The sequence below is a fragment of the Staurois parvus genome, unplaced genomic scaffold (assembly GCF_062004578.1).
Source record: "Staurois parvus isolate SC_StPar_1 unplaced genomic scaffold, SC_StPar_1.0 ptg000259l, whole genome shotgun sequence".
NCBI lineage: Eukaryota > Metazoa > Chordata > Amphibia > Anura > Ranidae > Staurois > Staurois parvus.
Window position 1 is genome coordinate 1302353 of NW_028318055.1, and position 27669 is coordinate 1330021.

Below are 27669 nucleotides of genomic sequence, written 5' to 3' on the forward strand. Positions count from 1 at the left end.
TTTTTGAAGTTAATAAAATTGTCATTTTTTCCTTAAATCGAATAGATACCCATGTACATTATTGCCACAGGATGTCACCAGTGCTCCAGTAGTGAAACTACTGTCAAAATATGTGCTTCCAGTCCAACAATGTAGTAAACGCCTCATTGATTTATAATGGTGGCCATAAATCTTAAAAAGTACAATTTTAAACTAGCAATAAATACGTATGTTTTTACTACATTCTTGAGTGGATTCAGGTCACTTGTTGTAATTCCACGAGATGATATAAACAAACGCAAGTAGAAAAAAATGTGTAGATTTGTCTTGGAGACCTGACACTGGAATATACACACTTGCCACCATGTTATCCTAAGGATTTATTATTTATTGTATATTAATTTATTGTCCACCTGTTGGAACATTATAAGATTGTTTAAGGTTAAGTTTGCCTTGGTGACCTAGTCACAAGAAAACAGATTTGATGTACTTTGCACATTTTTAGGAAATAGTGAAGAGAACAGTTGTATAGTGTAGGAAATTTGATTAAAGGGAAACTCCAGTTTTGCTGGGAAAACAAAAAACCTCTCCAGGTCATTTATATGGTATACATTAAAAGGGTTTTAACAAACTTTTTTTTTTACTTTTACCTGTCTCTGGTCTGTAGATACCGAGGTAATGACCGTGAATTCCTGAAAGAAGGTTTTGTAAAAAGTGATAAAAAGTGATAAATAGAAGGGACTACCTGCTTTATAATAATATGATGACTGCTTATGCTCAGATACCAGAAACGTTGTATCTCTGCACCCCTGGAGACTTTTAGCACCATTGGCTTGTATGGATTATCACAGTTAAAAGGTTCACCTTAGTAAAAGACTGTGCTAGAGATGCTTGGAATGCTACCTCCAGCTTTGTGTAGACTGTTGGGAAAAGCATGGAACTGCAACCTATACCCCTTGAGGATAGACCCATCAATAACCTTGTGAGCACTGCAAGACGTGGCGTCACATTAAATGCAAGCCTCCAAGGTCTGAGGAGCACCAAAGGTCACAACACAGTGATATGACGGCAGTAATCTCAACTATTACGCCATCATGGGAGAGATCCCTCCCTTTTGAGATTCATTGGAATTGATACTATTGTTCCACATTGGAGAGGCACTTACAAAATCCGGGCTGTTTCACAGTTAGAATCTAGATTCCTTGTGGGGAGTATCTCCTCCTAGATATCGTTGATGTGCAGTGGAGGAGTGGTGGTTTTCTCAGGTGGAGCTGTGATTTCTTCCTTGCTGTCAGGGATCCCGGGTCCTCGGCGGCGCGCGCATGCGCAGACCGCCGATCCGTCCCAGCCGGCGAGCGCAGAATCCTCGGCGATCGCGGCGGCCGCGCATGCGCAGTAGTGATCGCGGCCGCACCAATGGGAGAGCAGGGCGCTCTATTTAAAGCTGCCTGTGCATCTCCAAGTTGCCGCAAGGTCTCGTTCCTGTTCCTGTAAGTACGCTCCTTGTTGCCAAACTCTGCCTGTCCTGTTTATGCTGACCTTCTCCTGCTCTGACCCCGGCTCGTCCCTGACCATCCTTCTGCCTGACCTCCTGCACCGCGCTGCCCGCTACCTGCTGAACCTGGATGTGACCCCGACCATTCTCCGCTTACTCCCCCCGTACCACGCTGCCCGCACAATACCGACCCGGCTAGTCTGACCTCGCCTACTCCTGTTAGTTGCCCATCCATCCCGCTCGGATCAGGATCTGTCATCCCATCCATCCCGCTCGGATCGGGATCTGTCATCCCCTTCACAGCAGGCTCTACCCGGGCACATACCCTCAGCGGGACCCCTCTGCCACCGCCGGGGGTGCCCAGGGACGCGACCTGGTTTCAGTCTTGCACCAAGTCCATCCCCACCATCAGGGGCCCTGGTGAAAAGGCAGACTGGGACTTAGACTCCGCGTCCTGGGAAACCCCGTGCCGTGGACCACTAGAGATCCCGTTGGGCGGAGCCTGACACTTGCTGTCTAGTGGATCCTGTGCTGCTTTGGTCTGAGGATCTTCACTGATCCAGGGATTGCATCTACCCTTCTTGTGTCCATGATGACTACGTCCTGAACTCCATCTCTGCCATATTGCATGCACCTGTGGTCAGTGTGTACGGCCGCCTGAAGTCACCTTTACTGGGACTTTTCTACATTGGGACTTATTTTCTTTTATTTTGATCCATTTTTTTACTTTATTTTTATCCATATCCCTTTCTCTTAATTTATGTCACAATTATAGCGCTGCACTTTATATTTTATATTCATGTGGGGATTTTTGGTTGTCCTGTGTGTTTCAGCTGCTTGTCCATTTTGAAGCGCTCACTTTTTTGTTGTTTGTTTCATAAATAACCTTGTACCAACTACATGTAAATGACAATAATAACATCTGAAGTGGTATGAAATGTTTAGTAACATGCAAGAGGCAGTAGTGAATGTGGATAAGGTGTGACTCCATCCCAAATGCAGTCATTTTAAAAAGAAAAGAAGTTGCCCAAGGGACTTTGCACACAAACTGTATTTAAGAATCAAATTTTTTTATTAGAAAAAAGACATTGTCAGGGATCGCCGCGGCGCTGGTCCCGGCGCAGGGGCAGTGTGCCGCCTCGCACAGGGATGCGGGCGCTGGGTACGGGCCAGCTGTGGCGACGAAACTCGCGCATGCGCACTAGAAGCCACGGGTGCGCGCCGGGCACCAATGACAGCGCAGGGCGCGGTATTTAAATCGCCCTGGGCTGTCACTGGTTGCCGTTTGGTCTTCTCCTGTTCCTGATCCTGTGTTACCTGAATTCTGATTGTTGCTGACCCGGATTATCCCTGACTGTGCTGTACTCTCCTGCTCTGACCCTTGGCTTGCCTGACCTCTCTCCTGGATGGCCCCTGTTGGATTTGATCTGCCGCTGCTGACCTGGCGTGTGACCCGACTATTCTCTGCCCACTGCTTTGTACCGCACCGACCCCACGGCTCCCGACTCGGCTTGTTTGACCCTGCACTTGCTCATCCATCCATCCATCCCGTCGGGGTCTCCCGACCTCCTCACATCAGGCTCTCACCCTGCGGGAGCCTCTGGCAGGCTCCTCTACCACTGGTGGGTGTACCCAGTAGTCGCGGCCTGGTCTCGGTGCGCTCCAAGTCCATCCCCACCATCAGGGGCCCTGGTGAGCAAGTGCTCTGGGACTTAGACTCCGCGCTCTGGGGAATCCTGACCAGTGGAGTGCTAGAGGTACCGCCAGGTGGTCCCTTACAGACATATTGAAAATATTCCAAAAAATGAATATACTTGATAATACAAGTTTATAATGTCTATACAAGTAAAAGTGCAAAATCTACATAATCCATGAGTTACACAACACAAGCTCTCTGGTCCCTCCTTTCCCTCTTGTATTGATCTGTATTGTTGCTGTATTGTCTCCCGTTATATTGTAAAGCGCCGAGCAAACTGTTGGCGCCATAAATCCTGTATAATAATAATAATAATACACAGAATCTCAACGCACTTCATGAAGCAGCATTCACTGCAGGAGGTAACAAAGCTTGTAGATACAGTCAGGTCCATAAATATTGGGACATGGACACAATTCTAACATTTTTGGCTCTATACACCACAATGGATTAGAAACAAAACAAACAAGATGTGCATTAACTGCAGACTGTCAGCTTTAATTTGAGGGCATTTACATCCAAATCAGGTGAACGGTGTAGGAATTACAACAGTTTGCATATGTGCCTCCCACTTGTTAAGGGACCAAAAGTAATGGGACAGAATAATAATCATAAATCAAACTTTTTATTTTTAATACTTGGCTGAAAATCCTTTGCAGTCAATGACAGCGTGAAGTCTGGAAGGCATAGACATCAGCAGACGCTGGGTTTCATCCCTGGTGATGCTCTGCCAGACCTCTACTGCAACTGTCTTCAGTTCCTGCTTGTTCTTGGGGCATTTTCCCTTCAGTTTTGTCTTCAGCAAGTGAAATGCATGCTCAATCGGATTCGGGTCAGGTGATTGACTTGGCCATTGCAGAACATTCCACTTCTTTGGTGGCTTTTGCAGTCTGCTTTGGGTCATTGTCCATCTGCACTGTGAAGCGTCCAATGAGTTGTGAAGCATTTGGCTGAATATGAGCCGATAATATTCCCGAAACACTTCACAATTCATCCGGCTGCTTCTGTCAGCAGTCACATCATCAATAAATACAAGAGAAGCAGTTCCATTGGCAGCCATACATGCCCACGCCATGACACTACCACCACCATGATCACTGATGAGGTGGTATGCGACGGACCATGAGCAGTTCCTTTCCTTCTCCATACTCTTCTCTTCCCATCACTCTGGTACAAGTTGATGTCGGTCTCATCTGTCCATAGGATGTTGTTCCAGAACTGTGAAGGCTTTTTTACATGTCGTTTGGCAAACTCTAATCTGGCCTTCCTGTTTTTGAGGCTCACCAATGGTTTACATCTTGTGGTGAACCCTCTGTATTCACTCTGGTGAAGTCTTCTCTTGATTGGTGACTTTGACACACATACACCTACCTCCTGGAGAGTGTTCTTGATCTGGCCAACTGTTGTGAAGGGTGTTTTCTTCACCAGGGAAAGAATTCTTCGGTCATCCACCACAGTTGTTTTCCGTGGTCTTCTGGGTCTTTTAGTGTTGCTGAGCTCACCGGTGCGTTCCTTCTTTTTAAGAATGTTCCAAACAGTTGTTTTGGCCGCCTCATGTTTTTGCTATCTCTCTGATGGGTTTGTTTTGTTTTTTCAGACTAATGATGGCTTCACTGATAGTGACAGCTCTTTGGATCTCATCTTGAGAGTTGACAGCAACAGATTCCAAATGCAAATAGCACACTTGAAATGAACTCTGGACCTTTTATCTGCTCATTGTAATTGGGATAATGAAGGAATAACACACACCTGGCCATGGAACAGCTGAGAAGCCAATTGTCCCATTACTTTTGGTCCCTTAACAAGTGGGAAGCACATATGCAAACTGTTGTAATTCCTACACCGTTCACCTGATTTGGATGTAAATACCCTCAAATTAAAACTGACAGTCTGCAGTTAAAGCACATCTTGTTCGTTTCATTTCAAATCCATTTTGGTGGTGTATAGAGCCAAAAATGTTAGAATTGTGTCCATGTCCCAATATTTATGGACCTGACTGAATACCATATGGAATGGTATAAAATATTTAGCTGTGGAATTTTTTGGTTTACATAAAATCGGAGCGTTTATCCACATTTACAAATTCAAATGATAAGCCATCTTTAACTTTCAAAATACCACCCCATCAGGCATCCAGTTGTTGACTAGAAAGGCACAAGCATTCTGTTCAAATCCAACATTAGATTACGAGAAAACACCTCACCACTTGCCCTCCAGAGGATTTACCCCCCTTCCTGACCAGGCCATTTTATGTGTTACGACGCTGCATTACTTTAACTGACAATTGCTCGGTCATGTAACACTGCACCCAAATTAAATTTATGTCCTTTTTTTCAAACGAATTGAGCTTTATTCTGTGGTATTTGATTGTCTGTGCGGTTTTTATTTTTTTGCGCTATAAAAAAAAGAGATAATTGAGAAAAAAACAATATTTCTGACTTTTTGCTAGTAAACATGTCCAGTAAAAAAATTTAAAAAATCTAATTTCGTCATAAATTTAGGCCAAAATGTATTCTGCTACATGTCTTTGTTAAAAAAAAATCCCAATACGTGCAAATGAGTTTACATTAAAGTTATAGCGTTTACAAATGGCGGTATATATACTGGAATTTTTTTTTACTAGTAATGGCGGCTATCAGCAACTTATTGCTGGACTGCGACGGACATTCTGACACTGGGGCAGAACTGGCTTGTCGTCACTGACATCCCCAGTGACACCAATACAGTGATTAGTGCTATTAAAAAGCACCGACACTGTACTAATGTCACTGGGTAGGAAGGGGTTTACATGTGGGGTGATCAAAGGGTTAACTGTGTATTGTGTGCTGTTTTACTAGGGGCTGTGTGTTCGTGCTTCCCTGTAAGCACACTGCTTTGCATGACTGTTTTGTTTACTAACAGTTCTCCCCCTCGTTGGAGATGCTTGGCAATCACCGGCCAGGACCCAGTGATTGATGCACATTCCCCCTACCCGGACATGCAAAATCACATATATACGTGATTTTGCATACCCGTGCCGCCCTATAGCAGTATATCTGCTATAGGGCAGACGGGAAGCGTTTAACAGAAAGAAAGCAACCTGTCAGATGCAGATTCCTGCCAATCACATTGAACTAGCCTGCTGAAAAAAAACCCTGCCAACACATCAGATCCCCTTGCTTACCTGCTGCGAATGACAGCTCCTGGAACCCTGCTGCTAAATATGAACATGACCATATTTGATCAGTTATGTCAATTGGGAGACCCTGTTTACCTGTTTACATTCCACTGTGGCACTCAGGAGCTGTAAAGTTGCACTAGGCAGAAAAATCAACTTGACCCTGAAATTGAGACCATTTAATTGTCAGCTGAAAATTGATTGCTTGACAGTTTCTTTTTATTGCTGTTTTCTCCCCTGCTAGGTATATTCACTCTATAATTGCCCTGGTGACCAATGTACTGAGAATGATAGTAAGGAAATTCCAAAATTTTTGACTTGTCACTGTAAGAGGAATAGAGGTAAAATCTTCCAAAGGGGACACTTGTGCCAGTGACGGCTGCCTGGGGTGGGGGGCACAAAGAAGGTTAAACAAAAACAACTTGAAGTCACATTCACACCTAAGTATTTTGTAGTGTATTCCCTATGCCTGAGTATGCCCAGCTATGCTCTCCCGCCTTTGCACAGCCCAGGAAACGTGCAAAAACACTTGCACAAAGCTTTTAAAACACTTTAAAAATGTAAAAAAAAAAGTGCTTCAAGACCACCAGAAATGTGCTCTGCTCACACATTTGCGTTAATTCAAACTTATTAAAACAAAAAAAAGCTAGGCAAAATACATTGAAACAGCACATGTCCCATAGCAGCTCTCTGGGCTACTGGTGGAGGTTGTTCTTCCTCATCTAGGAAGAAGGAAGTTTGAGCAACCATGGTGGTTGGGGGACATTTTCAAGCCCATCTGATAAACTTTTTCCCTTTTGGCTGCCAGCTGTTTTGAGGACCACCACACCAGTGATGAGATTGTAGCTTATGTGGTCAAAAGCAGCTTCATTAAACAACTGGGATGTCATGTCTATGTAAATATGATTATACATCCCAGTTTCAATATTTCTTAGCAGGCCCACCCATCATCTGCAGCCATTACAGGGCATTCTTACGCTTCTGTTAGATTTTTGGTGTAGAAGTAAGAGACTTTTTTTGGTGTGGGATACAGAGCCACGAACTGAGCTGAGGAGATCTTGCCACTCAAGCTTCTGAGAGATATGATATTATTGGATACGTTTGCCGACTATAATAATTTGTTGGGATTCTGATTTGTGTAGTGTAAGACTTTTACAGCGATGGGCGTCTTTCACACTAGTGGTCTGATCAGGTCCGCCTGTCCGTTTTTCAGGTGGACCTCTCTATTCTCCTGTATGGAGTGGCGAACATAAACAGACTTGTGTCCTTTTACACTCACCTACATCCAATCTGATTGTCAGGGCTCTGGGTATGACCAGAGGTGTGTGGACTGACACAGGGAAACGCAGGCTTCAGATATAGTATAAACAATATAATTTATTTAAGACTAAACAATACATAAACGCAGTGCAAGACTAAACATAAACACAGTGCAAACAAACCAAACCAAAACCCCCAACAGATAACAAAAGAACAATACTAAGCGTAGTCGGGCAGGCCAGGTCGGTAGCAAACGGGCAGGCAAGGTACAAAGGAGCAGGCAGAGCGTAGTTAGACGGGCCGGCTCAGGAACAATCAGGCAGACAAGGTACCAAAGGAGCAGACTGGAGAGTGGTCAGGAATAGCAGAGGTCAGGACAGGCGGAGTTCAATCAGAGTCAGGGATCAAGCAGGATCAGACAGGAAGCAGACAGGATGCAGGTACAGGGGCTCTTGAGAAACAAACACCAAGGCCCTGATTGCAAGTCTGGCCATTCCTTATATGCACCTCCTGCAATCAGCCTCAGGTGTTTTGGCTGACTGCAGGAGTGAGCCTCTGGTTGCTGAGAGCACCCGCTGGCCAGTCCTGGTACTGCAACCCACAAGGCAGGTGAGTCCCACCACTATTGGCGAGTCCATTCCTGACACTGATCCTCTCAAAGTGCACTCGGGTGTAAATGGACCGTCGGTCTGTGTACACCCAGCCACCCATAGAGTAGAGCGGGCTGTGTCCATGTCTGCTCTGTATAAATAGTCTTCCATTCGGTCTGATCTGCTCAGATCACCCACTGAGCAAACCGAAGTGAAGCAAATTGAAGCCCTGTGTGAATGTGGCCTTATCACCTTTTATCTGTTATCTAGACCTGCTGAATAGCTACAGTTGTAATACATTTTATATGTCCTAATAAATAATCAGATTAAAGCAGAAATTTTAAGTTAGGGTGTGTTCTTTTGTTTTATTATTTTGCAGTTGATTTCTACACATATTTGGCAGAAAGCATCCAATAATGTCATCTGAAAGTTAAAAATATTACTTTTGTAGTCAGCGATCTATAAATTGTTCTACTCCATTGAGTTCCAAGTAAAAATCCAAGGGCAATATTTTCCATGAATATCAGATTTATGATAAATCTTTTTTGTTTTCTGTGATCAGTGTTAGATATATGTACATATATATTTTCCTTGATTCTATATTAAAATAGCGTAAATATATTATACCTTTGTGTTTTTCTCTGGTAAGCTATAAAGTATACTGCTGCAGTTTGATATAGATCAGATTTTCTGGTAGCTGAGGCAATAATTGTCTTCTGGCAAACTGCATAGGATGACATTGTGCTCCAGCGTTGGACATCACAAATTATTATATACTATAAGTTCATGTAGACTTTATTTGGCTAAACAATCTGTGCAGCATCTGAGTCTTGACATAAAGGCGTATGGCAGGAAAAATGTGGGTTTACAAAACATGGGAAAAATGTTTACCCAACAAATTGCAGGAAAGAGGAGGTAGTGATGCAGAAATGGCTCATGTAACTGTTTTTTTTTTCTGCAAATGTTGCTTTGATTGACCTAATGATTGTGCACGGACCACTTCCCAATCGGGCCATAGACAAAAGATGTCCTCGGTGGGAAGTGGAATACCGGGGTTATGGCTGCAGCAATATGCCATAACCCCAATATTGTTTTTTTTAGCCAACAATTCTCCAACCGATAAAAGTAGTACGAGCGGCGGATTCGCTGCTGGATCACTTTTAGAAGTGACGAGAGGGGTTGCCTCCCCTCTCGCTGCTTCCCAGTGGTTCTTGGGCTTACCTAGATGATAGCACTGAGAACCAATCTGGCAGTTGTGGCTGCTTGTCAGAGAGATGAGTGGAGGAAAGATGGCCTCCTCTCATCTCTATGGCCCAGGAGGACCGAAGTGATTCAGGTTCCGGCCTAATGTAAACAAGGCCATTTTTTTTAAAGCAGTAGATCATGGGTGTCAAACTGGTGGCCCTCCAACTGTTGCCAATCTACTAGTCCCATGAGGCTGTCAGGGATCCAGGTATGACCAGAGGTGTGTGGACTGACACAGGGAAACGCAGGCTTCAGGTATAGTATAAACAATACAACTTATTAAAGACTAAACAATACATAAACGCAGTGCAAGACTAAACATAGACACAGTGCAAACAAACCAAACCTCCAACAGATAACAATAGGAACAATACTAAACGTAGTCGGGCAGGCCGGGTCGGTAGCAAACGGGCAGGCAAGGTACAAGGAGCAGGCGGAAGAGTAGTCAGGAATAGCCGAGGTCGGTACAGGCAGAGTTCGTGCAGAGTCAGGATTCAAGCAGGCAGGATGAGAATACAGGGGCCAAGGGAAACTATACACCAAGGCACTGACTGCAGGCCTGGCCACTCCTTAAATACACCTCCTGCAATCACCATCAGGTGATGACTTGATTGCAGGATTGAGCTTCTGGCTGCTGAGAGCACCCGCTGGCCAGCCCTGGTACTGAAGCCCACACGGCAGGTGAGTCCCACCACCAGTGGTGAGTCCATTCCTGACAGAGGCATTGCAAGATTGACAGTTACAAGCATGACTACCAAAGGCAGAGGTATGATGAGACTTGTAGTTTCGCAACAGCTGGAGGGCCACCAGTTTGACATCCCTGCACTAGGTCAATGGGCTTTTTATTTATCTAATGTTTTACATTAAAGGGGAGAGATGTGTGGTTTCTCTATAAAGAGGACCTGTCACTGCTTATTTCTATCACAAGGGATGTTTACATTCCTTGTGATAGAACTAAAAGTGATCAAAACATTTTTTTAAAGGGACAGTGTGAAAATAAAAACCATGAAACTAAATAATAATAAAAAAAATATTTAAAGCGTCCCCATCCCCCTGTGCTTGTATAAAGTGGTGAACGCATACATAGGTCACGGCAACATATGTAAACGGTGTTCAAATCACACATAATGAGGTATCGCCGTGAACGTCAGAGCGAGAGAAATAATCCTAGCACTGGATCTCCTCTGTAGCTCTAAATTGGTAACCTGTGGAGATAGTATAAGCATCGTCTATGGAGGTTTTTAAAGGCAAATTTGTCTTTATTATATTTTACAGCAATGTTAAATATACAAAACATGAGAAATAATAATAACATGGACACATAAGTAGATAGAAAAACATCATAGGTGTGTCGATAGTCCATGCAGATGAATGAAAATAAGTAAATAATAAAGTAAGTAATAAATAAAATGGAAGTGTTTCAATAACACATATTACGGAAGTATAGAGAAAAACAAAAAAGAACATATGTTCATGGGGTGCATCCCCAGATGAAATATAGATAACAAAATGTGGAACTCCGTGTAACCAAAAGTATAAACCCAAACAGAAAAAAAAGAAGAAAAGAGTCTACAGGGAAGAGAAAAAAGAAAAAGAAGTCAATTATAAAGATAGTGAGGGAGGAGGAGGGTCGGGGGACAGACGCGGCAGAAAGCAGAGTCAAGGCGGCCCCACACAAGCATCCCGCCAGAGTGACCCCGCACCCAATACGGGCTGCGGGGACAAACCGGCGAACATGCCAGAACGAGAATGCATCGGGGGAGCAAGGCTCAACTCCTCTTGGAGACGGCAGGGGAACACATATGTCGGACAGTCAAAGAGGAGGAGAAATGAAGCCAGACCGACCACAGTAACTTATGTTTATCATAGGTTAAACATTGGCAAATGCAAGCATCTCCTCCATACTCAAGGTATCATTAAGCACAGAAACCCACATCGGCAGGGGCAGGGGAGTGGTCATTTTCCAAAAGAGGGGTATCAATTGACGGGCTGCGGATAGAAAGAAATGTAACAGACTTTTCTTCTGCACAGTCATCGAGCCCGGTAATATAGAGAGGAGAGCAATTTCCGGCAAAGGGGCCAAGGACTCACCATAGATCCTGTCATATACAGCAAAGACCTGTCACCAGAAGGGTTGTATTAGGTCACAATTCCACCAAATATGGAGTTGTGTACCAACCGCCAGCGCCAGCATAGATTAGTTGTAGAAGGAAATATTTTGTGTAGGGAGAGGGGGTCCTTGTACCATCGAGAATGAAGCTTAAAGTTCTTTTCTTGGGAATAGCAAAAAATGGACGATTTATGAGTGAACTGGAATGACGTGGACCAGTCTGCAGCCTATATAATGTTTACCTATGTCCCGAGTCCACGCCTTGGTGCAGGGAGGGAGTTCGGAATGAAGAGCAGTGTGTAACACTTTATAGAGGGAGGCTAGGACATGTCTCGGCGGATCAAAGAGGGGGCACAACCACTCAAACTCAGTGAGTGGACGGTGTGTGTAGGTGGAGCAGGAGACCCTGAAGGAGCAGGAGACTCGATTGGGGGCAAATAAAGTTTCAGGCTACGGGCCAGGAGGCACGCATAAATGGACCAATAATAGAAGAGTCCAACCCCTGAGGAAGAGCGGGGTTATCAAATAGGGATGATAAGGGAGCGGGATCAGAAGATAAGAGAGCAATGATGCCCCGTTGATACCACAAGCGCAGTACAGCCACAGTCAATGGGGACAGGCTGGGAAAACGCTGAAGGTCCTGGCTTTAACCCCATGGTAAAACCCGAAGATCAACCTGAGCCAAATCTTGTTCTATCATACAAGAGGCTTTATGGAAGGGTCTAGGAAACTAATCAAGCATTCGGGCTTGTAATGTGGCTCTATATTAAAGCTCAAAGTCTGGTAAACCCACTCTGCCTCCGAGTTTCAGGTAAGTAAGTAACCTATATTTTAACCTGGAGAACCCCCGGTGCCAAATAAATCTAATTGAAAGGAACGTAGAGAGAGGAAGAAACTCTTAGGGACAGCAATCGACACAGCCTGAAAAACATAGAGTAACTTAGGTAAGGTATCCATCTTGAGGGTGTTAATGCAGCAGAACCACGGCAGAGCAGAAGCGCCCCATGAAGCCAGATCTTTTCAGATATGTGAAAGCAAGGGTAATTAAGAAAATATAGAGAAGTAAGATCAGCAGAAATCATGATCCCCAGGTACGTAATAGCCTTTGGGTGCCATTAAAAAGTGAAATTACAGCGTAAGTTCGCCAACACATGGGCAGGTAAAGATATATTTAAGGCCTCCATTTTAGAGATATTAAGTTACTAAATAAACCAAATCTGAGAATTCGTGGAAAAGACTGGGGAGTGAAATAAGTGGCTGTTGGATGTAAACTAGAAGGTCATCTGCGTATAAGGATAGTTTGTGATGTGCGGAGGGAGTGCGGATGCCCAAGAATGAGTCATTAGCTTGTATGGCTCTCGCTAGATTATTATTATTAACACAAAGAGAAGAGGCGAGAGGGGACAACCCTGTCTAGTCCCATTCGATATGATGAAAGGTGAAGAGACCGTACCATTCACTAGGACCGATGCCGAAGGACAAGAATAGAGGGACATAATCTGAGCGAGGAACCGCAAACTCAAACCTATCTGTTCCAGGGTGAGACATAGAAAGCGCCAATCAACACGGTCAAACGCCTTCTCAGCGTCAAATGAAAGGAGGCAAGCCTTTTAACCATGTTGCTTGATATAAGATGGATTGTTTTAGATGTATTATCTCTAGATTCGTGACCGGGGATAAAACCAACCTGATCGTGGTGGATCAGGGTTGGTAGAAAAGGGGAAACGCGGTTCGCCAAAAGTTTCCAAAAAAGCTTAGCGTCCAGAATGAGTAAAGAAATTGGGCGATAGCTACCACAGAGAGAGGGGTATTTACCCAGCTTAAGAATAACCAAAATATTGGCAGACAGAAAAGCGGTTGAAGGCACAGTCAAATCGTCAATAACATTAAAAGCTTGGACTAGAAGGGGGGCCAATTAGTAAAAGAAATATAAATAAGCAGCGCAAAACAAAACCCCCTCACTCAATGAATAACATAAATCAATTACCATACAGTGTAAAAATCAATATCAAAATTAAATAATAATCAAGTGTCCCCCGAAAAAATATATATAAATTAATTAAATCATATTAAAGTGTCCAAAAAATATATATATAAAAATTATATTAAATAAACAAAAGTCCTTTCTCCCACATAGATAGTGTATTTAAAAAACTCTTTCTCCAAAAAGATTGTGCTTCCACCATCCACCAGTGAGAAGCCAACATCAACCGCACTCACCAGATGATGGTGAGTAATGCGCCTTTTAGGATTTTTGGGATCCTAAACCCCCATTATAGCCTCCAGGACTCCTTTCCACCATATAAGATATAGGATTCTCCTTCCACTCGCTCCTGCCTTCTCCTTTCACCAAACTCCACAGCAGTGCAAGGGAAAAAAATATAAAATAGTGTAATACTGCTATTTACCCCGTGCAGAACTGATAAAAATGCCAGACCACTCACATTTCAAAGGATGAATAAAAGCATTGGTTTATTGCCTCCATCCGCTAGCATATATTCCAAAGTTTCCACAACCTCACCTCAGAGACCTCACAGCCTATTTCAGCAGAGGATGACAGGATACAGCTCCAACAAACATTCAAGATGGCTGCTTGGAATGCACCGCTCAGCTGGGGCCAGTTGGGCAGCGAATGTTTTGTAAAATGGTGGGGTAAACCCATTTGGTTCCGGGCACTTACCCATTTTCAAGGCCTTAATTGCCCCAAGAACTTCCATAGTCGAGAAAGGCTCCTCTAGGTCCAATGCATCCTGGGCATCTAGAACAGGCAATGCCATCTCCGTAATGTATTGTGACATAACTGGAAGGGAAAAAACAGAAGGAGCATGAGGAGTCACTGAGGACAGATTGTAAATTTGAGAATAATAACTCTCACGCGGAAGAAATTCCTTTATTATGGTAGAGTTTAGTATTGTTGGGCGCCTTAGTATGGATTGGACGACGAAACAAACGGGGGTGGAGTAAATGCGCCAGGTGCTGGCCACATTTATTAGCTAGGGAGTAATACGTGTTACGTGCAGCAAGGGAGGAAGAATCTAAAAGTTGGAGTAAGTCTCTACGAGCGTTAGATAAGTCCACTGCAAGCGCCGGGTCCAACGTGCGTTTGTGAGAAGATTCCAGGTGCACAATGAGTGAAAATAATAACGCATCTCCGTCGTGCGAGCCTTTTTTAAATGAGACTCATGTTTAATAAGAACCCCTCTAAGGACACATTTGAGAGTCTCCCATTGAGTAAGTGTAGTAGTGTCTAATGTGTGATCAAGAGCAAAATGTTGAATAGCCTGCACGACCTCTGCGACACAAAGAATCTTTGAGCAGGGTGTCGTTCAAGCACCACGAAAAGTGACGCAAAGACGATGGTCGCTCCTGAATCAGAAGATGGATTGGGGCGTGGTCCGACCATACAAAATGACCGAGAGAGGATGAAGTCGGACAATCAAGAAAAGACTGCAAAACAAAAAAATAGTCTATACGACTGTATGACACATGAGCTGCAGAGTAAAAACTATAGTCTCGTTCCGAAAGGGTGTTGGATACGTCAAATGTCCACTAAATGTAAGTCATGCAAACGCAACTTAATTTGAAATAAGACCAATGGGGAGAGGGATGATTTACCAGCGAAGATGTCCAAGTCTGGAGAGAGAGCCACATTGAAGTCCCCTCCTACGATGAAACGGTGACCCCCAAATCAGACAGCTTAGAGAGGACCAGCTCAAGAAATGGAACCTGATCTTGATTGGGAGCGTAAACGTTCACTACTGTAAAAACAAAATCTTGGAATTTCAATTTGAGGAAAAGGTAGCGACCAGCTGGATCAATTAGGGAGTCCAAGACCTCCGGGCCAAAGGTATGATGAAAGGCCGCTAACACCCCCCTAGATCTGGCCTGTGGATTAGTACTATGATACCACTCAGTATAATAATGATTGCGGAGGACTGGGACACCATCAGAGCGAAAATGAGTCTCCTGAAGGAGCAAAATCTGCAATCCATGTTTATGGAAATGGTAGAGCATCTGGCTACACTTTTGTCCATGGTGGAGCAAATAGAGGAAAAGCATGTCACCGACAGCGCTCCTCCAAGCCCCCCCCAACCCTCCAAAGGAGAAGAGAAAAAAAAGGGGGGGGGATAAAAAAAAATTAAAGGGGAGGAGGGGGAAGGGGGGAGAAAGAACTAGTGGGAAAAGGATATAAAGCCGAGAGAGGAAAAACAGAAAAAGGAAGAAAGTAAGTGGAAGAAACTAATAGACAGGTGAACTGTCCAAATAACATACAGTGTGGCACTGTGCAGTACACTGAAGGCCTAGGTGGGGGTCGTCAGAGGCACATGTATCTGACCCAGGCCTCCCAATGGCAAACAATTACCTTAAAGGAGGTCACCCCTTGTGAGAATGACCCCCCCTACAAAACGTGTTTAGTGAACCCTCAAACAGGCATGACAAAATAGGCCCCCTCCCCCAACAAATAAATATAACAGGGCAAGACAAGAGCAGGGCGTGAATGAATCAAACAAGACGAAGACCCAAAGCCCCTGATCCTATGGTTGAAGGCGTCCCCGCACAGCACAACAAACGTCGGTGGCAGCACCCAGGAATTAGCCTCCAACCACAGTCCCAGGGTATAAAAGAAAACAGGCACAAATATAATTTACATATCAAACGAGAATGACCAACAGATTGCATGAAAAACTGTAGAAAAAATGAGAAGGGGAGAGAAACCTCCCAAGTTACGCAGGTAGGAAATCAGCCCTCTGGAATCTTCTGGGAGGAGGATCTGGAACATTTTTTCTTCTTTCGATCGGAGCGCTGCCAAGATGAGGGAAATGGAAGGCCAGGGGTCGGGAGCTGAAAGGGTCAGTCCGGGAGGGACACCTGAGATAGTTCAAACACACCGAGAAATGTGGGCAGGTCCCCGAGAGTGCGAAATTGTGCGGATTTGCTGTTCTCAATGAAGACAACCTAAAATATATAAGTAAAACAAAAGGACATCATAGCAGGCCTGAAATAATGCTAAGCTGCTGGATCAATGACACACTAGTCTTTTGCATCATGTGGATATAAGCCCGTCTTAATAGCCAGTGGAGCTGGGCTAGAATAACCATGTAGCACGGTATAATCAAAAAATGAAAAAAAATTATAAAAAAATAAAGATATTCCTGTGCAAATACTGTATGTCGTTAGTCAAAAGAAAGGACACTATCCTGATGGTAACCAAGGTTGGTTAAGTGTCATCATGGTATAGTAAGCATAGTAACAAGGTCCTTCAGGACATAAACCAGCACAGCCCATCGGCAAAACGCGTTGACATCATACGTCCGTGACGTCATGGCGGCCTACGCACATCGGTGCCACGGACCTGATCCCATGGCGGGATACAGACACGGAGCATTGTGCTCCTGGCTTCTGCTAATCACCACAGCACTTATTGTCAGTGGAGCTGTCCACTTTAGTTCCCGAAGCTGGCGGCTGCCTCCGAGACTTCAGACATGGTAGTCGGATATCGGTGGAATGTCATATTGGCAGTACTTGACCGCAAGGATGGTGAGTGACATCCTTCTCACACCACAGGTCACATCATTGACAGGATTTATTATCCATGTCCGTTTGGCTGTAGTTCCATTAACTTTTCCCCTGTTACTTCCTTACTACAGGATTGGGATGGTGCATCACTTCAAAGAGTTGGGGCATTGCATCCTAGTCATACTACTAGGATCACCTGATCACTTTTATAGTCATTTCATCATCAGGGAGTGACACTCTCATCCATACCTGGTGGATCACATAAGCATATTGGAGTATACATAAGTAGGGCTCTGCCCAGCGTCAGCCCTATGGACTTCCATCCATTGCTCACCACTTTTTCCATACCTACTACCAGTCTATGGCCACTATTCAACATAACTGTGCTGATTTATGTCCTGAAGGACCTTGTTACTATGCTTACTATACCATGATGATACCTTGGTTACCATCAGGACAGTGTCCTTTCTGTTGACTAACGGCATATCTGCACAGGAATATCTTTATTTTTTTTTTTTCATTTTTTGGTTATACCCTGCTACATGGTTATTCTAGCCCAGCTCCGCTGGCTATTAAAAAGGGCTTATGTCCACATCTATTGATGTTATGTATGTGCTATTGTGATTGATATACAGCCAGTTTGCATTTTTGAATGTCCATTTCCCACCACGGTGGTGCACCCCTTCGTGCCTCTGCTGCTGATGCAAAAGACTAGGGTGTCGTTGATCCAGCAGCATAGCATTATTTCAGGCCTGCTATGATGTCCTTTTGTTTTACTTCCATGTTTTAGGTTGTTTTGTGTTATGTCTTCATTGAGGTGATGGTTGATCGCAGCTCTCACTTGAATATTTTTCATGTGCAATTGTGCTAATAAAGCATAGTTTTCAAGATTAATCCTGTATCGCTTCTCCTTTTTGTAACCACTTTTCTCTGTGAATTTTTTATTCACATTTTCTTTTTGTTGGCTTTTTTGGTTATTGGGCAAATTACTGTTTAAATTGTGCGATACTAATTATTGTTGGAGCCTCTGACCTTTATTGTTATTTAGTATCTTTCATTAGTCACCTGTAGAGCAGCAGGAAGTCTTGTAGATGAGCCCGACATGGTTGCAGCGGGCAACATCAATAGCAGCAGCACTTTAAAATCACCACAACAGTCACAATTCCTGCAGTCCAGTGCACTCCACTTTTCCTGCCAGACTTTGTGACACTTTCAAAAGCAAACAACACTTTTCTTGATGTATTGGTTGTTGGTAGCAAGGGGCATCAGTTGTCCAGGTACCATAGGAGATCCCAAAAGTTCGAGTTCCCACATGTAGCACTACTCCCTTAGGAATTGCCGAATTTTGGGTCCCCCTATAGTCCTAGCACAGCCAGGTGACATGCATTTTCTTCAAACCTTGCACACAGGAGACAGTAAACAGTCCTTGAACTTGGTTTTATGTTTTCTTAAGGGGTATTGAACTTAGAAGGGGTTGAGGGGTGAATGGGATGCCCAAGGGAACCGCAACTGAGGACAAACTTCTTAGCAAATATGTACAAGTCCATAAACCGCAAAGTCTCTCCTTGAGGAGCTCTCCAGCCCTTCTGGTGTACCATCTCAGACCGCAGATGAATTCTCTTCATGCAGCTGCCTGAGGGAATCCCTGGCCAAGGGGATGCCAATTAGAAATGAACAGTCCCAGGTGAGGAGCTCGTCAGGATTCCCACTGGAATCCCCTCTCCCCTAATCTGGCCCAGGGGGTGTAGGATTAATCACTCAGTCCTCTCCTGTAAGCTCATAGGTTGGTGGCTGCCTTCAGGCCTTATGCTGGGCTGGCTTCTTCCCTGCTTCCCAGTCTGTCCTCTCCCAGGGATTAGTGAGGTTGAGAGATCCTCCTGTCCAGCAACTCTGCCTGTAGGTAGTCCCCTCCAAACTCCAGCCTTTACTTCTGCTGCTGCTGAGTAGGGTCAGTTACACTTAAGGGTTGCCCTGGCCCCATGTGAAGCCTCCTTCTTGGGGATTGACCAAAGTCCCTTAAGTATGCAGATCAGCCCCTCATCAACCCACCCACTGCCTTCTAGAAACTTTTCAAGTCTCTTGAAGAAGTCTCAAGGGAGAGGTATCAGGCGACTGATCTGCAGAGCCCTCAACCCTAGCCTAAGATGACATGGCTGACTCACGCCTAAGCTGCTGTCCAGCCACTAACTAAAAAAAACCTACCTAGCTCCCCCTTGTTAATGAAAGGGGCGCTATTTATCCCATTACCTGCAGGCTTCTGCTATAACCTCTCCCTGCTGTGCCTCCTCACAGCCAGCAGATATTGCCCCTAGTGGTTGTTTTCTGGTGCTGCGAGAGTTAACTGCTACAGAGAAATGTTGCAAACTTGTGCTTCTCACCTGCCCCCTTATGCCCTCTTTGTTAATCATAGAACTTGTATTACTACACTCCCTGTATGTATCTATGAATAGGTAGTGGAATCCTGATATTCAACTGCTCCATAGCCCATTCACATAATTTGATGCATTATGGAAGTATGTTCAGCAGATCATAAATTATGCAATTTTCTTTGAAGGAAAGATAATTGCATGATTCCCCGATCAACACCAATCCTCCTGCTGTGCTACTGTATTCTGACAGTGGGAGGTTTCCCAGCTGTCAAAATACAATGATCGCTGCTGGCAGCTATAGCAGCAGAAAAAAATCCGCGATCAAACAAAAAAAAAAAAAAGCTGACAGGCTGATTCCATTGAAGCTAATCTATAGATCGACTTCAGTACAACCAACCTGCCCATAGATGGATTAAAATTTGTCCGATTCTTGCTGAACCGGCCAAACTTAGTTTCGTCTATGGACAGCTTAAGTTTTGTGAATGGTGGAGAAAGAAGAGGGGTGGGCAAGCGGTGCTTCTTTCCTCTGTAGCAGCAGCTGCAAGTAAATCTCACAGCAGCTTAGGATGCTATCTGGAAACTCTGAGGAGCCACAGCAGAGAGGATTGAATGCAGGAGCAGCAGCCTGCAGATAATGAGATTAAACTAATACGTATGAAAAAAATATTTAATAAAAACTTCAGCTTTAATATTTGCACAGTGCAGACAGCTTGGTTTTGGGGCACTCTATAGATACGCATTGTGAAGTAAACCATTTGCCCACCGGCCTATAGCCGATTGGCGGCCGCAAAAATGCATTGCCTTTCCGGGGTGTATGCCATTTGGCGTCCTCCCGCACATGCGCAGTTCGCGCGGTTGCAGAGCCGTGCAGCGGCGCGATCTGTCACCGGCCGTATACCTCGGACACAGATCTGAGTACCGGCTTCTGTTGCCGGTACCATGTGACCTGCTGTGACCAATCACAGCAGGTCACATGACAGTTGTATAAAAAGGAAGGCTTCATTCATGCCATCCATTGTATACTAGTGTCTAGCTGTGAATGGTCACAGCAGGTCACATGCACATGTCATGTGATTAGCTGTGGCCAAATCACAGCTAAGCACAAAAAAAAATAAACCCTGAATGAATCGATGTCATTCAGGTAAATGCTTGCTTATAGCAAAGTAATTCTTTGCTATAAGCAAATTGTGTAAAAAAAAAAAATACTGATCACTTCCCCAAAGTAGTACAATGTTACTATGGTAACATTGTACTACTTTAGTCATAGTAAAATATGAAAAAAAATCTTAAAAAAAAAAAAAATGTAATAAAAAATAATAATAATAAAAAAAAATATATATATATATAGTTTTTTCATACTGTCACCAGTCAGTGTCCCTGATCACTGCCATGCCAGTTATATGATGACGCTGTACTGCACTGGTGACAGTATGTAAAAAAAAATAGTGAAAATAATTTTTTTAATTTTTTCATTTTCCGAACAATTATGACAAAAAAAATACAACTTCAAAAAACTCGCCATTCCTCTTATGAAGTACGTCGGACTGTCTACTCTGCAAAAAGGGGTCATTTGGGGGATATCTGTCCTTTTCTGACATTCTTGGACCTCAAGAAATTAGATTGGCTGTCAGTACTTTAGGATTGATCAATATTCAGATCTATACCATAGTTTGTGAACTCTATAACTTTCCTACAAGCTAAATAATACATCCTAATTTGGGTTATTTTCACCAAAGACATGTAGCAGAATACATCTTGGCCTAAATTTATGAAGAACAATTATTTATTTGTCAACTTTTATAACAGAAACAAAGACAAAACGTGTTTTTTTTTCAAAATTTTTGTTCTTTTTTTGTTAATTTAGCAAAAAATAAAAACCCCGCCGGTGATTAAATACCACCAAAAGAAAGCTCTAGTTGTGTGAAGAAAATGATAAAATTTTAGTTTGGTTTCAATGTTGTATGACCGCGCAATTGTCATTCAAAGTGTGAGAACGCTGAAACCTGAAAACTGGCCTGGGCAGGAAGGGGGAAAATTGCCCGGTATTGAAATGGTTAATGATATCCATCAACACGTGTCACTGCCTAATCTTAACAGAGAGACCAGGAGGTGACGGGCACAACCTAAGTCCTATATACCTTTGTTGTAGAATTTATAGAGTAAAAAATTAGTAGCAGGATATCACTTTTACTAAACAGAGCCTTTGGGGTTAGTGTGCACATAAAAATGAACCAGAAATGTATGTCCTGTACAATGCTTATTAATTACTAATTTTTCCTAAATCTCTGGAAAGCTTCACTGGTTTCTGTATTTCTGCAAGATTCTACAAAATGTTTACACATTACAGGCTTGATATGACCTCACAAAATGGACCTGAGATCTGAAACTCTGCAATTTGTTGTGAAATTTTAAATGTGCCTTTATAGAAATGTATTCAGGATTTAAAATTGCCGCATCTGAAAAATATATACTTTTTTGTAGATCTTGAATTTACCTGAACTTATTAATGATCCAAGGTTCAAGACCAACAGACTTAGAGTCCAGTACCGGAAATGTCTCATTGAAATCCTAACCGCACGGTATGTGTTATCTCCTGGATAGCCTAAAATGTTTCAGCTCTGGATGAAAACGTTAGAATGTTTCTGTATATACTTTTAAGTCACACTAAAAGGTTTCATAGTATGGAAGGTGGACATACAGATTGTGGAATATGTTAGATGTTTAAATTGGAGTTTTCCCCGATTAGAATCACATCCCCCCCTCCAAAAAAAAAAAAAAATTAAATGAAAACATGGTACCCTCATCTTGTGACCTGGCATGTAACTCGTCAGTAAGATGAACAAGCAATGTATATGATACTGATTAACAAAATGATAAAGGTGATAAATTATAAAAAATTTTATATCCATGCTTTCTTATACTGTTTGTTTTCCTTTCCCTCAGTTTCATTATACTTTAGGGTAAATATTTACATACATGATCAAATCTTGTGGTATGGTAAAAATGTATGTTTGCTGTTCTTTAACCTCCTTAGCGGTATTCCCGAGTGTAGCTCGGGGTAAAATTTCAATACCAAGAGTGGTAACCCCGAGCTACACTCGGGCTTACCATGTGGCGTTACTCCGGGGGTCCCTGCAGCACTTACCTTGTCCTTCGCACCCGCGATGTGTCCCCTGCAGCGTCCCCGGCCATCTCCTCCGGCCGATGCCGGCATCCGGCTTCCATGTTCCGGTCCCTGTGACGTCAGGATGTACGGGCGCCGGAACCGGCGGGAAATTTGAGATTTTTAAAAAATTTCATTTTTTAAAAAATTATTATTACATAGTAAAACATTGCTGTTTCAATGCATTTCACATACATTTTGTCCCGAGTGCTTTGTCCGGCGCCCTGCCTGCATTTTGACTGTTCTGCCTGGAAACTTAGAAAAGTCCATGGCGTCCAAAAAGCGTCCCTTTATGTCAAAAGTGGTTTTAGACCGGCTAGAGAACAGCGATAGTAAATCAGAACCACTTGCAGAATTGAGTGATAATGATTCATGGGGGAAATTCATCATCAGACACTGAAAAAATGTTGCAACTTTGCTCAGCGATGTGCGAATTTGCCTCTGTTTTTCTAATTTCAGTGTTTTTGGTTTGATTATTTTATTGAATTAAATTTATTATTATTATATTATTATTTTTTATGATTATTTATTAAATTATAATTGATGATTTCGTGTTTCAAGTTTTATCATATCCGGAATGTTTACTAGACTCTTGTTCGGACAGATTTCAGTGAGTTATTCCTAAAAATTACAGCCTACAATAAAAAACTACATATTTCCATGCAAAAAAATGTACCGCTTTCAGCACAAAAAATTGGAAAGAATCATACCGCCAGGGAGGTTAAACAAAATGACAACAGCACCATTTTCATGCTGGAAACCAGGGGGGACTGACAACTCATGGGGCCCCCGGGCAATAGGGGATCATGGGGCCCCTGTGTCCTTGCCCAAACTCAAAAAAGCCTATGAAAAAGGTACCAGGGGCATCACATGGGGCCCCCTACTGACCCCTGGGCCCTCGGGCAGTGCCCGAGTTTCCAAATGGTCAGTCCGCCCCTGCTAGAAACTTGAGTTGGCAAGTACAACAATTATACCAATGGATAATTCCAGGCATGGATAAACCCTTTAGAGAATTCCTCCATCCAGGCATGTTAGGGCGTTAGGCTCCACAAGTTCACTCAGGTCTGGGCGAAGCAAATCAAAGACATGAATGTGGTAAATGCCGTCATGCCTGTGCCAGGAAAACTGAAAATGATATACTTACATGACTGACCTAACTGTAGTTTTCTTTTCCTGATGCATATACTGTAGGTACCTCCCTAGGGCTTCACTTTGAGTATAGTTATGAGAATGCCGCCTTGTGGGAGGTAACTCATTTATATAGTATAGCTGGTCCTGGGATTGGGCAGGGGGGCGGAGCCTACCCATATGCATATGCTGTCATGCGTAAGAGTCTGGAGAGAAAAATTACCATCAGGTAAGTATACAATTTTCCATTTTTTTAAAGCAGATGTTAGCAATGGCAGCCTCTAATTTTATTCACATATGGGGTTGTGCTCATTTACTGTTAAGTGATTATAAAACCTTACCTATACCCAGTGAAGTGACTACCTCAGGTGATACACAGAGATGAAACAAATACTCCTACATAAGTTGTACCTTTCTATCTGCTGTCTTCTCTACATCCATTGAAGGTGCTGAATTTCTAAAATGTGTGGAGCTGTCAAAAAATAGGGAGTAGAGAGCTGAAATTGCACTCTGCAGAGCTGAGTGAGGAGAGCTCTGAGAGCTGATTGGATAAAGGGGAAACACACTCCACCATACAGCTCACAGGAACAGAGCTGAGGCTGTCAATCTGCTGGAGGTTCCTCCGATCACCATTTTTCTCCTGGTTTCAGGAAAACTTGTCATGCTGATAGCAGAGGAATGAAGCAGCAGACAGAAATGACACTTCATTAAGACAAGTACACACTATAGCACAGTGGTTCTCAACCTTCCTAATGCCGTGACCCTTTAATACAGTTCCTCATGTTGTGGTGACCCCCAACCATAAAATTATTTACCCAGTAATTATAATTCATGAGTGTCGTTTTACCTCCAATACTGCTGCTTTCAACACAGTAGCTGCTTTCAACACAGTAGCTGCTTTCTACACAGTAGCTGCTTTCTACACAGTAGCTGCTCTTTACACATCGGAAATATGTGTTTTCTGATGGTCTTAGGCGACCCCTGTGAAAGGGTCGTTCGACCCCCAAAGGGGTCACGACCCACAGGTTGAGAACCACTGCTATAGAGGGATATGCTTTGTTCATATTACATGTATGAGGTCCCCTTCTCCCACAGAACAAATTTCATCCCATTCCTGATGCATCCTCCAAAATCCAAGCTGTGGCGGGCCCTGCAAGCACCTCCCAATGAGATAATAGGTGATGTAAAAAATAAATGAGCCACATGGAAATTACTGGCCAATCAGCGACTGTATCATATCACAGGTAGTCACTATTCAGCAGTGCCATTGTATTTAGGCAGCCACAGTAGGTCATCCTGAAATAAAAGGAATTTATGTACAGTTCTTGACCACACCCAATAGCCATATTTACATTGCTCATTGTGCTTTGAAAAATTTGCTGTAAAATGGACATAAGGCTACATTCATCTATAATTATTCTTCGTTTACAAGTTAATTTGTTTATTGGCAGCACAGTGGCTAAATGGTTAGCACTTCCGCCTGGCAGTACTAGGGTCATTGGTTCGAACCCCAGCCACGGCACCACATGCCTGGAGTTTGCATGTTCTCCCTGTGCCTGCGTGGGTTTCCTCCGGGTACTCCGGTTTCCTCCCACACTCCAAAGACATGCTGGTAGGTTAATTGGATCCTGTCTAAAATTGGCCCTAGTATGTGTATGTATGAATGTAAGTTAGGGACCTTAGATTGTACGCCCCTTGAGGGTTAGGGACTGATGTGAATGTATAATATATACAGTGGGGATCGAAAGTTCGGGCACCCCAGCTAAAAATTTGTATTAATGTGCATAAAGAAGCCAAGTTTGGCAAAAGTTTGGGCACCCTGCAGAGTTAATATCTTGTACTGCCCCCTTTGGCAAGTATCACAGCTTGTAAACACTTTTTGTAGCCAGCCAAGAGTCTTTCAATTCTTGTTTGAGGTATCTTTGCCCATTCTTCCTTACAAAAGTCTTCCAGTTCTTTGAGATTTCTGGGCTGTCTGTCACGCACTGCTCTTTTAAGGTCTATCCATAGATTTTCAATGATGTTGAGGTCAGGAGATTGTGAAGGCCATGGCAAAACCTTCAGTTTACGCCTCTTGATGTAATCCCCCGTGGATTTCGAGGTGTGTTTAGGATCATTATCCATTTGTAGAAGCCATCCTCTCTTTAACTTCAGCTTTTTCACAGATGGCATCAAGTTACCATCCAAAATTTGCTGAAATTTTATTGAATCCATTTTTCCTTCTACTCGTGAGATGTTCCCTGTGCCACTGGCTGCAACACAACCCCAAAGCATGATTGATCCAACCCCATGCTTAACAGTTGGACAGAGGTTCTGTTCATTAAATTCTGTGCCCCTTCTTCTCCAAACGTACCTTTGCTCATTCCGGCTAAAAAGTTCAATTTTAACCTCATCGGTCCACAGAACTTGTTTCCAAAATGCATCAGGCTTGTCTATATGTTCATTTGCAAAGTTCAAACGATGATTTTTGTGGTGAGAATGTAGAAGAGGTTTTCTTCTGATGACTCTTCCATGAAGACCATATTTGTACAAGTATCTCTTTATAGTGGAATAGTGTACCACAACTCCAGTATCTGCCAGATCTTTCTGGAGGGATCGTGCAGTCAAACGTGGGTTTTGAATTGTTTTTCTCACAATCCTGCGAGCTGTTCTGTCTGATATTTTTCTTGGTCTTCCAGATGTTGCTTTAACTTCCACTGTTCCTGATGACTGCCATTTCTTAATTACATTCCGAACAGAGGATATTGACATCTGAAAATGCTTTGCTATCTTCTTATAGCCTTCTCCAGCTTTGTGATCGTCAACTATTTTCAGTTTCAGTTTTCTAGACAACTGCTTAGAAGAACCCATGGTGCTGATTGTTGGGGCAAGGTCAGATGAGTCTGGGCATTTAAAACCTTTGAGATTGACATCACCTGGTCTTCCCAGACGATGATTGAGAACAATCCATGACACTGGCAGGTCTCAGCTTTGCAAAGGGGGCAGTGCATGCTATAAATTCTGTAGGGTGCCCAAACTTTTGCAGACGCCATTTTTTTGTTTTCTGTTATTTTGAAAGTGTAAATGATGGAAATAAAATCTAACTTTTGTTGACATATTATAAGAATGTCTAATCTGTAATTTGATGCCTTTTGGAGATTTTTCCATCTTTCCTTGGCTTCTTTATGCACATTAATACAAATTTTTAGCTGGGGTGCCCAAATGTTCGATCCCCACTGTATATGTGTAAAACGCTGCGTAAAATGGACGGCGCTATATAAGTACCTGAAATAAATAAAATAAATAAATATTGACATGCTATTGGTGGCAGTAAAGCTGTGTTTTAGATGGCAACACCTAGTGATATAACAGATATAAGAGTGGTAAGTAGCCTACTTGAGTCTGTCAGCTCATTATCCTCGCCACACTTGATGAAGAATAAAAAAAATTATATTTTTTTCACCCAACAATGGAGAAGCTCTGCAGGAGAAAGCCAGGAGGACAGCATGCATTCCTCATTCCACCATCTGGTAATTTTATTACAGAAGGGGAGGGGAGATATTTACATCAATGAACACATAAATGTACAATCCCTTTGAAATGGTGACAAGGTTTGCACAGTAAAGAGCAGAGCTCTTTCAGACCTTCCTCACTGTTTGATTCTAGATAATAACGTTGAATCCAGATCCCTGATTATTCCTACACAAGAAAGTTGGGAAATCACATTTAAATAAATCCTATTTATTTCATCAGTGTATATAATTATATGAACACATTATATATTTTATTTGTTTGCCCTTGGTGTTTATGACTTTTTGATACTTTCCTTTCTGTGGTTCATTATATTTAGCCAAAATGATCAAAGCACCTATGTATTATTCCAGATGTGTCATTCAGCACTGCCCTTACAGTTATGCTTGGATGTGTAAGAACTAATGTTAGAGTCACAACTTTGTTACATGAACACTTTCTACATCTGTA

At 43.0% G+C, this 27669-nt stretch overlaps 1 protein-coding gene across 2 annotated transcripts in view; it reads left to right on the forward strand.

The window, feature by feature from the left end:
• SUGCT (succinyl-CoA:glutarate-CoA transferase) overlaps positions 1 to 27669 on the forward strand; it is a 1130146-nt gene that overhangs the window by 375190 nt on the left and 727287 nt on the right. For both annotated transcript variants that reach the window (XM_089681088.1, XM_089681087.1), the window contains exon 11: positions 21900 to 21997. In XM_089681088.1, coding sequence (XP_089537214.1) covers positions 21900 to 21997 — 98 coding nt within the window. The remainder of the gene's footprint in view (positions 1 to 21899; positions 21998 to 27669) is intronic.